Source organism: Budorcas taxicolor, chromosome 22 (genome assembly GCF_023091745.1).
Source record: "Budorcas taxicolor isolate Tak-1 chromosome 22, Takin1.1, whole genome shotgun sequence".
In the NCBI taxonomy this organism is placed as follows: domain Eukaryota; kingdom Metazoa; phylum Chordata; class Mammalia; order Artiodactyla; family Bovidae; genus Budorcas; species Budorcas taxicolor.
This window is the reverse complement of record NC_068931.1, coordinates 58,583,580-58,595,388: the sequence shown is the minus strand read 5'-3', so window position 1 is coordinate 58,595,388 and position 11,809 is coordinate 58,583,580. Positions and strand designations below refer to the sequence as shown.

Here is an 11,809-nt window from a genome sequence, read left to right as displayed (position 1 = left end):
CTGTATGTATGTGATTATACACGCGGTCTTACCATGTCCTTCATTTTTGCAAATTATAAATTCCTGCTCAGTAGGTGTTGTGTTAGGCTTTATCACAGAGATCCTCTGTTAGGCAGGATATATTTGTCTCAGACAGTAAAGAATCCCCCTTCTATGTGCGAGACCTGGGTTCAATCTCTGGGTTGGGAAGATCCCCTGGAGGAGGGCATGGCAGCCCCCTCCAGTGTTCTTGCCTGGAGAATCCCATGGACAGAGGAGCCTGGCAGCTACAGTCCATGAGGCTGCAGAGAGTAGGACGTGACTGAGGGAGTAAGGACATTTATGAGCTTTATGGCTTTAATTTGCATATAATTCTGGAGCAGTATTTCTCAAAATATGATCTTGGTGCCCACCCATCCCCCCCCCAACCTGGAGTCCCTAACAGCCTTCCAGGGGATCCACAAGATCAAAACTTTTTGCATAACAATACTAGGACATTATTTCCTTCTTTATCCCCCCATTCGCTCATGAGTCTACGCTGGAACTTTCCAGAATCTACACTATGTGTGAGATTGCGACTGAAAGCAGTAGAAGCAGATGTGTCTCCCGTTAAACTGGAAACTACAGAGATTGTAAACCTGACACAGTGGCTTTCTCGCTAACGCTGGTCTTGGAAATATAGGTACCTTTTCATAAAAACACGTTCAGTTCAGTTCAGTGGCTCAGTCATGTCCGACCCTTTGCGACCCCATGAATCGCAGCACGCCAGGCCTCCCTGTCCATCACCAACTCCCGGAGTTCACCCAAACCCATGTCCATCGAGTCGGTGATGCCATCCAGCCATCTCATCCTCTGTCGTCCCCTTCTCCTCCTGCCCCCAATCCCTCCCAGCATCAGAGTCTTTTCCAAAGAGTCAGCTCTTCGCATGAGGTGGTCAAAGTATTGGAGTTTCAGCTTCAGCATCAGTCCTTCCAATGAACACATCTCATCTCCTTTAGGATGGACTGGTTGGATCTCCTTGCAGTTCAAGGGACTCTCAATAAATTTTTCGTTGTATTTAAATCAATACTATTTCTTTTTCAGTTTCAGCCTCTGAAGCAATAATATCAGCAGGTATAACCCTCATCATAAACAAAGGCTCTATAGGTCCCAAATAATTTTGAAGGTGTTAAGAGATCCTGAGATCAAAAGTTTAAGGGTCACTGATATGGAGGTGCCGTGGGACTGCAGGGTTACTCTCGAAGCTCAGGGTAGACATGTGTCCTGGGCACTGATTTGATATTTGAGGAGAGATTTGGAAGACAGAGGTGAGATAAACACAAAATTTTGCCGGGAGACTTCCCTAGTGGTTGGCAGCTTGGACTCTGCACTCCCAATGCCGGCGGCCTGGGTTCAGGCCCTGGTCAGGGAACTGGGTCCCACAGCAGACTGAAGACCCCACGTGCCGCCACTAAGACCCAGCACGCCAAATAAATGAGTATCTTTTTAAAATTCCGCTGCCCCTCTTGTATTCGCCGGAAAATCTCTTGGACCTGCTTGGCTCGCCATGGCAGCTTCCCAACCATGGCTGTTCACAGGTGCTGCCCTGGGACCAGAGGACTTAGAAGGACAGGATGACGCTGAAACCAGGCAGAGGGCCGACACGGTGCGGTGGCCCCACGCAGGACAGAGCAACCCTTGCAGGGAACGGAACGTTGCGTTCCTGAAAAGAGAGATCCTCAGGGACTGGGGTCTCCGGTAATTCCTATGCAGCAACTAACCATCTGGCTGGATGACTGAACACTCGGAAGGAGCGAGAGCGCCGGAAGAGTTGACGCAGTCTGGGGCAAGGTTACCCGTAAAATCCTCTCAAACGGAGCCCCAAGTGCGACAATGATTGTACCCCAAGTGACTGTCACTGAAGACCACCACTGTGTACGAGGCCCTCACCAACCAGGTGAGCAAGATGGCTGGTGCTCTGCATGTCAGCCGGTCTCCCCCTCTGCAGCCAACGGGTCACCGTGTTGATGACCTCGCTACGCGCATGCACTGAGTTTCTGGAGAAAGAAGTGGAAGCAAGGCAGGCCTCTAGCTTTGGCTCCTGTTGCTATGGTAACGGGCACCGTTGGCAGAGGCACCTGTGGGTGGCAGCCTCCTCCTCATCCCTCTCCCTGTGGTGAGCATCCCTCTAGTGTCTGGAACTCGTGGTAGCGTTTTTTGGAACATCCTCCCCCTCCGTGTCAATATCAGTGTTTCTTCAAGTGTGGTCATCAGAATCACCTGCTTCTGTTGTGAACAAGCAGGAATCAGGAACCTGACTTTTATCAAAAGGGCCAGGTAACTCTTACCTTCACTAAACTTTGTGACAATACTGCCTTGAACAAGGGAGAGTATTCGAGGTCTCTCTCAATTATACTCTCACCTCTTCGTTCGATTCTCCAGTCTTAGGACTTCCTCTTCCCTAGTACCTGGCCCCACGAATAATCTCTTCTGAGGAGCAGAAGCCCTCTGGCAACAAGGTAGAGCTTTACACTTCCAGAGGCCCATCTGCCAGGTTAGCGCAGCCCCGACGTTCCGGTGGGCAATAATCCCATCCAAGAACAGCGGGGGTTGAGCCTTAAGGCACCCTCTTTGCCATCCCGGGAGGCAGCATCGTGATAGAGGACGAGAGGGTTGCATGGACAGGAGTCTGAGCAAACTCAGGGAGGTGGTGAAGGACAGGGAAGCCTGGCGCTCGGCAGTCCATGGGGCCGCGAAGGGCCGGCCAGTACTCAGCCACTGAACGACAACAGAGCTGATTTGCAAGGTTGTGTGAGTTTCTGCTGAGCAGCAAAGTGATTCAGTTATATATTTATATACATTCTTTTAAAATTATTTTCCCTTATGGTTTATTGCAGGATGTTGAATATGGTTCCTTGTGCTATACAGTAGGACCTTGTTGTTTAACCATCATATATATAACTATAATAGTTCACATCTGCTAATCCCAAACTCCCAATGCACGCCTCCCCCAGCCCCCTGCTTGGCAGCATCCCATGCCTTCTGCCCACTAAAAACAACAGAAATGTCTGCAGGCGTTACCAAATCTTTTCCTGGAGAGGCAAAATCACCCCCTCCCCTGCTCTAACCTTACAAATGCAGCTTACAAAGAACTCAGAGGATTCACAGCATGAGATCGGGAACTTACAGGGGAGCTTTTCTCCCCCCATGGAGAAAATGCAAAAGAACGTTGCTATGGATTTTATGAACAAGATGCGAAAAGGGCAACCCAAAAGGAAAGGACTGATAATGTTGTCTGTGTTAAAAAGTAAAGCATTCATGTCATAGATGAAGTTTCCACAGCCTGGAGCAGGACACGGCAACTCACACCAGTGTTCTTGCCTGGAGAACCTCATGGACAGAGGAGCCTGGCGGGCTACGGTCCATAGGGTTGCAAAGAGTTGGATGCAACTGAAGTGACGTAGCATTGGAGAACATATTTGCAACACAATCGACAAAGGATTAGTCTTCAGATTACATAAAGGACATCTTAGAATCAATAATAAAAAGACAGACATCCCATAGAAGAATGAGCAAATGACAGGCAATCAGCCCGGAAAAGAGAAACTCTCAATGGCCAAAACACACACTGAGAATACTCACCCCCACTGGTAGACAGGGATCAGTTCAGTTCAGTTCAGTCGCTCAGTCGTGTCCGACTCTTTGAGACCCATGAATCGCAGCACGCAGGCTCCTCTGTCCATGGGGTTCTCCAGGCAAGAACACTGGTGTGGGTTGCCGTCCATCACCATCACCATCTCCGGGATTTAACTCAGACTCACGTCTATCGAGTCCGTGATGCCATCCAGCCATCTCATCCTCGGTCGTCCCCTTCTCCTCCTGCCCCCAATCCCTCCCAGCATCAGAGTCTTTTCCAATGAGTCAACTCTTTGCATGAGGTGGCCAAAGTACTGGAGCTTCAGCTTTAGCATCATTCCTTCCAAAGAAATCCCAGGGTTGATCTCCTTCAGAATGGATTGGTTGGATCTCCTTGCAGTCCAAGGGACTCTCAAGAGTCTTCTCCAACACCACAGTTCAAAAGCATCAATTCTTCAGCACTCAGCCTTCTTCACAGTCCAACTCTCACATCCATACATGACCACTGGGAAAACCATAGCCTTGACTAGATGGACCTTAATCAGCAAAGTAATATCTCTGCTTTTGAATATGCTATCTAGGTTGGTCATAACTTTCCTTCCAAGGAGTAAGCGTCTTTTAATTTCCTGGCTGCAGTGATTTTGGAGCCAAAAAAAAAAAAAGTCTGACACTGTTTCTACTGTTTCCCCATCTATTTCCCATGAAGTGATGGGACCGGATGCCATGATCTTCGTTTTCTGAATGTTGAGCTTTAAGCCAACTTTTTCACTCTCCTCTTTCACTTTGATCAAGAGGCTTTTTAGCTCCTCTTCACTTTCTGCCATAAGGGTGGTGTCATCTGCATATCTGAGGTGATTGATATTTCTCCCAGCAATCTTGATTCCAGCTTGTGCTTCTTCCAGCCCAGCGTTTCTCATGATGCACTCTGCATAGAAGTTAAATAAGCAGGGTGACAGTATACAGCCTTGACGTACTCCTTTTCCTATTTGGAACCAGGCTGTTGTTCCATGTCCAGTTCTAACTGTTGCTTGCTGACCTGCATACAAATTTCTCAAGAGGCTTCCCATCTCTTTCAGAATTTTCCACAGTTTATGGTGATCCACATAGTCAAAGGCTGTGGCATAGTCAATAAAGCAGAAATAGATGTTTTTCTGGAACTCTCTTGCTATTTCCATGATCCAGCAGATGTTGGCAATTTGATCTCTGGTTCCTCTGCCTTTTCTAAAACCAGCTTGAACATCTGGAAGCTCACGGTCCACGTATTGCTGAAGCCTGGCTTGGAGAATTTTGAGCATGACTTTACTAGCATGTGAGATGAGTGCAATTGTGTGGTAGTCTGAGCATTCTTTGGCATTGCCTTTCTTTGGGATTGGAATGAAAACTGACCTTTTCCAGTTCTGTGGCCACTGCTGAGTTTTCCAAATTTGCTGGCATATTGAGTGAAGCACTTTCACAGCATCATCTTCCAGGATTTGAAATAGCTCCACTGGAATTCCATCACCTCCACTAGCTTTGTTCGTAGTGATGCTTTCTAAGGCCCACTTGACTTCACATTCCAGGATGTCTGGCTCTAGGTGAGTGATCACATCATCATGATTATCCATACACAAAGTGAATTGATGAGATGCTATCATACTCTTATCCAGGATTTAATAGTAAATGATTAATAACAAGTCAGTAGTACCAAGGGGAGGATTCGGAGTAATAGTATCTATCCCGTATTACCACTAGTGGAGGTGTATATTTGGAAAATCACTTTAGGAAATTGTGTGTCATTATCAAGAAAGGTTGAATATTAAAGTGAAAGTGTTACTCGCTCAGTCATGTCTGATTCTTTGCAACCCCATAGACTGTAGCCCGCCAGGCTCCTCTGTCCATGGAGATTTTCCAGGCCAGACTACTGGAGTGGGCTGCCGTTCCCTTCTGCAGGGGATCTTCCCGACCCAGAGACTGAACCCATGTCTCCTGCGTTGCAGGCAGATTCTTTACCATGTGGGCCACCAGGGAAGCTCAGGTTGAATATACATACATCCTATAACCCTGCAACGCCGCTCCTGACTATACGCTCTGGAGACGGAATGTGTTTCCATGAGGAAGCCCACACAAGGAGCTGGTTACAGCCATGTGTGCTCCACAAGAAAGCGGAAAACAAACCAAATGCCTACCTAACAACTGGCAAATGGCGAAACATTTGCGGAGCAGATGCACGCGGCAGAACAGCATTAGCGCTGAAAAGGGATGAGCTGGCTGGCAGCGACGTTTAAAGTGTAAAATCCGTCCAAAATCTTTGGACCAACCACCAGCACACAGGTGGATGAGACCGTCTTGTACTAAATACACGTCTTTCCCTCTGCCTGGGCACACTGATACTGGAAAAACTCAAGAGTCTGTTCAGCAAAAGAGGAAGGGGCACAAATGTTGGGTGGTTTCCCAAAAGTGGGTGCTTCTCAGGGTTGATTTAAATTCTATTTGGGGTGAGGGATTAAAGTTCTAAAGGCTTCTGGACCCTTCAGGGGCTTCTCAACTTTGAGCTTCAGTGGAAGGGGTCTGGTTCAGTCATTTGAGGGGAGGATTCTTAGAAAATTCAACATATCTGAAACCTAGCTGACAAAGCCTGGCTATCTGTACCAGAAGCCTCCTGAGAAACAGGAAACAACCTCAGCTAAGAGAAAGGGTTGATGCTATCCGTGTGTCAGCTGACATTTATTTACCACCAACTGTGTGGCGGTCACGGTGATGAGGAGGGACGCACTGGTGAACAGGACGGATGGAGAGAGGGAGCGATGCCACGCAGGGCGCCCCTGGACTCAGGGCATCCATGGGAAACAGAGTTCTCTTAGAAAGAGGAAAACCCGCAGGAGAGGTTGCCATGAACGCACGACGAGCGCCCGGCGTTGACGGCTGAGGGAGAACGCACGGGTGGCGCGAGTCGGGGTCAAGGCGTCGGGGGGGGCCGCTCATGCCCGCCCCGCGCGCACCCTGTGCAGCCGAGCCACGGGGAAGGCGGGCTGCTGGGGGAGGAGGCATGGGCATCAGCGGGCACGGGAGGCCAGGCCCTGGCGAGCAGCCCCCAGGAGCACTGGCCACAGCGAGGGGCGGGGGCACAGGAGAGCCAGCTCCTTAGCAAAGACGACGCGGAGCCCCAGCTTTCTCCAGACGCCCCTGGACACCCCCGAAGCCGGCCGGGAGGCACTTAGGCCAGAATTCCTGTAGAGTCGTTGGTGGGGACCCTAGATTGCTGATGTGACCTATTTTTTTTAAAGACGAATACTGTTGTGATTTTACGAAGCATCCCTATTCCTCACCTAAATGGCTTTCTCCTTGGTTGCATACAACTTAGAGATCATCAATGATACAGCACAGCAGATGCTAGGCGAAACTGAAATATAACCTGTACAAGCATTTTCAGGAATAGAAATGTTTTGACTGTGGCATCTTCAGGAATAATTTGGGAGGTTTTTTTTTAACTTTTTGTATTATATTGGAGTATAGCTGATTAATCAACCCTGAATATTCATCGGAAGGACTGATGGTGAAGCTGAAGCTTCAATACTTCGGCCACCTGATGCGAAGAGCTGACTCACTGGAAAAGACCCTGATGCTGGGAAAGACCAAAGGCTAAAGGAGAAGGGGGTGGCAGAGGATGAGGTGGTTGGATGGCATCACCGACTCAGTGGACGTGAATCTGAGCAAACTTCGGAAGATAGTGGAGGACAGAGGAGCCCAGCGTGCTGCAGTCCATGGGGTCGCAAAGACATGACTCGGCCACTGAATAACAACAGTTGATTAACAATGTGTGTTAGCTTCAGATGCAGCAAAGTGGTTCAGTTGTGCATATATCTATCCTTTTTCAAACTCCTTTCCCAGGTATCTTGTTACAGATTATGGAGCAGAGTTCCTGGGCTCTACAGTAGGTCTTTGGTGCTTATCCATTTTTGATATGGCAGTGTGTACAAGATGTGAACTGTTTTTTCCTACAGGCAGGTATGTGGGGATGAAACACGGATTTCAGGAACTAGAGGAGACGCCTATCAATCGACACTTACTCTATACTGATCCTTCTGCCTCTGTAAATGTGTTTGTTATTACACACACTCCAGACAAAAATAAATAGTATAATGAGGTCCCACATACCTGTCACCAGCTTCAAAAACTGTCACTAAATGGCCAATCTCGTTTCATCTTTCCCACCTCCTCATGATATTATTTTGAGATTAAATACTACACTTTATATCATTTTGTCCATAAATATTTCAGTGCGCTTCTAACAGATAAGAACTCTAAAAATGCATACCCACTATACCATTGTCAGATTAAAAAATTAATAAGTCCTTGTTATCATCAAACACCCAGACAGGGCTCGAGTTTCCAATGGTCTCGTAAACGTTATATGCTTTTCTACAATTTATTTTGTTGTTGTTGTTCAGTAGCCCTCCCAAGGACAGAATCGGAATAATGTCCACGCATTCCATGAATCGTAAAATTCTATGGAATTGTGGGTTGGAACAATAGCCAGGACAGAACTGGACTTCTTTATCCCTACTTTATGCTGCGTGAAATTGCAATTGTAGGGGGAGTATTTTTTTTCTTATTTTTTAAAAAATTCGCAGTCTCTGTTGGTAATTGGAAAGCTGTTTCCAAGGGCCCCAGGTTTTCGGCCTCATAAAGATGCATTGGACTTCCCTGGTGGCTCAGATGGTAAAGCCTCTGTCTACAAAGCAAGAGACCCAGGTTCAATCCCTGGGTTGGGAAGATCCCCTGGAGAAGGAAGTGGCAATCCACTCCAGTATATTGCCTGGAAAATCCCATGGACAGAGGAGCCTGGAAGGCCACAGTCCATGGGGTCGCAAAGAGTCGGACACGACTGAGCGACTTCACTTCACTTCAAAGATGCTTTTGGCGATCAGACTGCCAAGCAGTGTTGGCAGGCGAGTCGTCCCCACTGGGGTCCGCGGGAGGACTGCCGTGTTCCTTCCGTCTTTACAGCCGCCCCCGGTAGGATCTCCCCCGAGGCCCAATTAAGTCAGGGCGCAGGTGCCGAGCCGGCCACCAGGGGGCACCCGAGGAACCCGATGAACTTCGCAGACACCCAGGAAGCCACCTGGGGGCCGTTGTCAGGCCAGACCGAACAGACCCGGGTGGGTCAGGCTCCTCACTCGGGTCAGATCCTGCCAGCAGAGCAGACCGTCACAGGACGCCGGGTTTGCAGCCTGCCCCACGCCGTGGTGCTCTTCCTTGCAGACCCCCCTAAAGGACAGATAATGGCATGCCGTGCCAAGAAGCTCCTGCTCACCCGGTGAGTGTTAATGACTCCTTCGACTGTTAAGTACACAGAAGGGGCTATTACAAGTAAAGTTAGACACATGTAAGTAGGGATGATGGAGAAGGCAGTGGCACCCCACTCTAGTACCCTTGCCTGGAAAATCCAATGGACGGAGGAGCCTGGTGGGCTGCAGTCCATGGGGTCGCTAAGAGTCGGACACGACTGAGTGACTTCACTTTCACTTTTCACTTTCATGCATTGGAGAAGGAAATGGCAACCCACTCCAGTATTCTTGCTTGGAGAATCCCAGGGATGGGGGAGCCCCGTGGGCTGCTGTCTCTGGGGTTGCACAGAGTTGGACATGACTGAAGCGACTTAGCAGTAGCAGTAGCAGCAAGTAGGGATGAAAGTGAAAAAAGCGTCAGTCCCTCGGTCGGTCCGACTCTTTGCTGCCCCGTGGACACAGCCCACCAGGCTCCTCTGTCCGTGGGCTTTGTGGCAGCTCGTGGCTCTCAGTTACAGGAGCCCTAGCCGACAGACACCGACCCCCAACACAGCCTCTAACAGAGAAGGCGGAGACCTGTATGTGGCTTCTATCCCCACCCCCTCCGTTCAGAACAACAGACAGGCATCATCCCACTGTCCTGGAGGCAGGACGTCGGAATCAAGGTGTGGGCAGGGCCCCCACTCCTCTGAGGCACAAGGGAGAGGCCTTCCCGCCTGGCCCAGTCTCTGCGTTGCCGGCAGCCCCCTGGTATTCCTGGGCTCGGAACGGCCATCGTCCCCTTGTGTCTCCACATCGTCCGTCTCTGTCCCGACCGCCCCTTTGCATAAGAACTCCAGTCACACATGAGGGCCAGCCACACCCCAACCCCCGTGATCTCAGTTTTTAAAATGATGTCTTTAAGCTGCATGCGTGCCTGCTAAGTCGCTTCAGTCATGTCCAGTCCTTTGCAAACCTATGGACTGTGGCCCACCAGGCTCCACTGTAAAGGGGATTCTCCAGGCATGAATACTAGAGTGGGTTGCCATGACCTCCTCCAGGGGATCTTCCCGACCCAGGGCTCAAACCCGTGTCTCCTGCATTGGCAGGTGGATTCTTTAACACTTGGAGCCACCTGGAAAGTGCCACCTGGGAAGCCTCATACGTAAGGTAGTTAATTTTATTTTTTTATTATTATTTTAAAATTTCTGGCCATACCCTGCAGCATGTGGGACCGTTGTTCCCAACCAGGGCTGGAACCCACGCCCCCTGCACTGGAAGGTGGAGTCTTACCCACTGGCCCACCAGGGAAGTCCCTCTCATGGTCTCACTTTAACTCGATTATAAGGTCACTTGCTAAGGCACCGGGGAATTGGGACTTCTTTTATCTTTTCCAGGGGCCACAATTCAACTCATAGCATATGCCCTCTTATAAATTGATCATGCTTGAAATGCCTATAATGACAAACCCATGAATTGTGTACACAGCGGATCATACCATCCAGAATAAACTTACGAGTCTATGAAGGCGTCATAGTAATGCAAAAACAATTACGATGTGCAGAGGATGTACTGTGATTTTACCAAGAAAAGCGAGCATTTTAACCTAAGGGTATATTAAATTCACTACATTTGATGCTTTTTAATGATCAGTGATAAAGAAAATACATGTAGACCCAAAAGACCTTTTTTTTTTTGCTAAAAAGTTGCACTGGGGCCAGTTATCATGCTATAAATACTAAACAGATTATCACAGAACACTTTTATATAATAAACACAGAGAACTTGTCTACCTTAGATATTCACAAAATCTGATTCACACCCTGTTTAAGAAACACAAGCGTTTGTGATGTAAACGAAGCCACCCTTGGCTTTGCTCAGCCGCCTCCCACAAAGGGTCATCCACTTTCCAGGGTTGCTCTGGAAGCTCTTGGCCCTGCGGGTACGGCTTTCAGCAGGCACCACTTCAGATCCTCACATGGCTTCTCAATGCACAGCGTCAGGACCAGCCCAGCGATGAAGGTCAGCAAGCAGTGTCCCAAGAAGAGATAGAACTAGAGAGAGAGGGGGATGGAGTGGACACGGTCTTACTATGAGATTCCAGTTGTGTTTGGACCCTAAAGGGCCCCATCCTGGCTGTATGCAATAGATCTCTAAGACAAACAGCCGCAAATGCTAAAAATAAAGAGAAGGAAAGAACAATACTACCCTGTACTGAAGCCCCCCCTCCAATAAAACAAAGGACAATAGGCTTTTGAGAAATAAACAGAGCATAAGCTTCTAGTGAAGCCAGTAGTCTGCACTGTTCCAGGAGAGAACAAAGGGCGATGCCACGTCCAGCTGGGGGCGGGGCAGCCTCACCATGTTGAGGTCTGTGTAGTGAATCAGCGTCTCCTGAAGCCCGTTGTAGAGGATGATGAGGGTGGGGTGTACCAGGTAGCAAGCGTAGCTGATGCTGGCCAGGCACGTCCAGACGCCCCAGGAGAGCAGCCGGTTCACCAGACCTGCGGGACAGGAGCGGTGAGCCCCTCCTGCGCCTGGGGATGTGGGGGGTCACTGCAACTCCCTTTGGGTCCTGCCCCTGAGTCTGCGAACCTTCTTCTAAGAAGGTCTTTATTCATTATATATTTTCTGGTTTTTTTTTTTTGGCTGTGCCCTGCGGCCTATGGGATCTTAGTTCCTTGACGAGGTATCAAACTCTCACCGCCTGCATTGGAAGGGCTGAGTCTTAACCCCCAGACCACCAAGGAAGTCCATGTTCTTTTTAAGTGTGTGCTAAGTTGCTTCAGTTGTGTTTGACTTTTGCGACCCCATGGACTGTAGCCCACAAGGCTCCTCTGTCCATGCAATTCTCTAGGCAAGAACCCTGGAGGGGGTTGCCATTTCCTTCTCCAGGGGATCTTCCCGACCCAGGGATTGAACTCTTGCATCTCCTGCATGGGGAGGGAGTTTCTTTACCACTATCGCCA

The 11,809-nt window shown here is 49.1% G+C and overlaps 1 protein-coding gene across 1 annotated transcript in view; it reads right to left on the bottom strand.

Annotated features, from left to right (window-relative positions):
* Window positions 1-10,738: 10,738 nt before the first annotated feature.
* Window positions 10,739-11,809, bottom strand: part of LOC128067560 (O-acyltransferase like protein-like) — a 65,420-nt gene continuing 64,349 nt past the window's right edge. The window contains exons 14-15 of the mRNA XM_052660594.1: window positions 11,202-11,344; window positions 10,739-10,894 (exon numbers count right to left, since the gene is read on the bottom strand). Of these exons, the coding sequence (XP_052516554.1) occupies window positions 10,739-10,894; window positions 11,202-11,344 (299 nt within the window). The remainder of the gene's footprint in view (window positions 10,895-11,201; window positions 11,345-11,809) is intronic.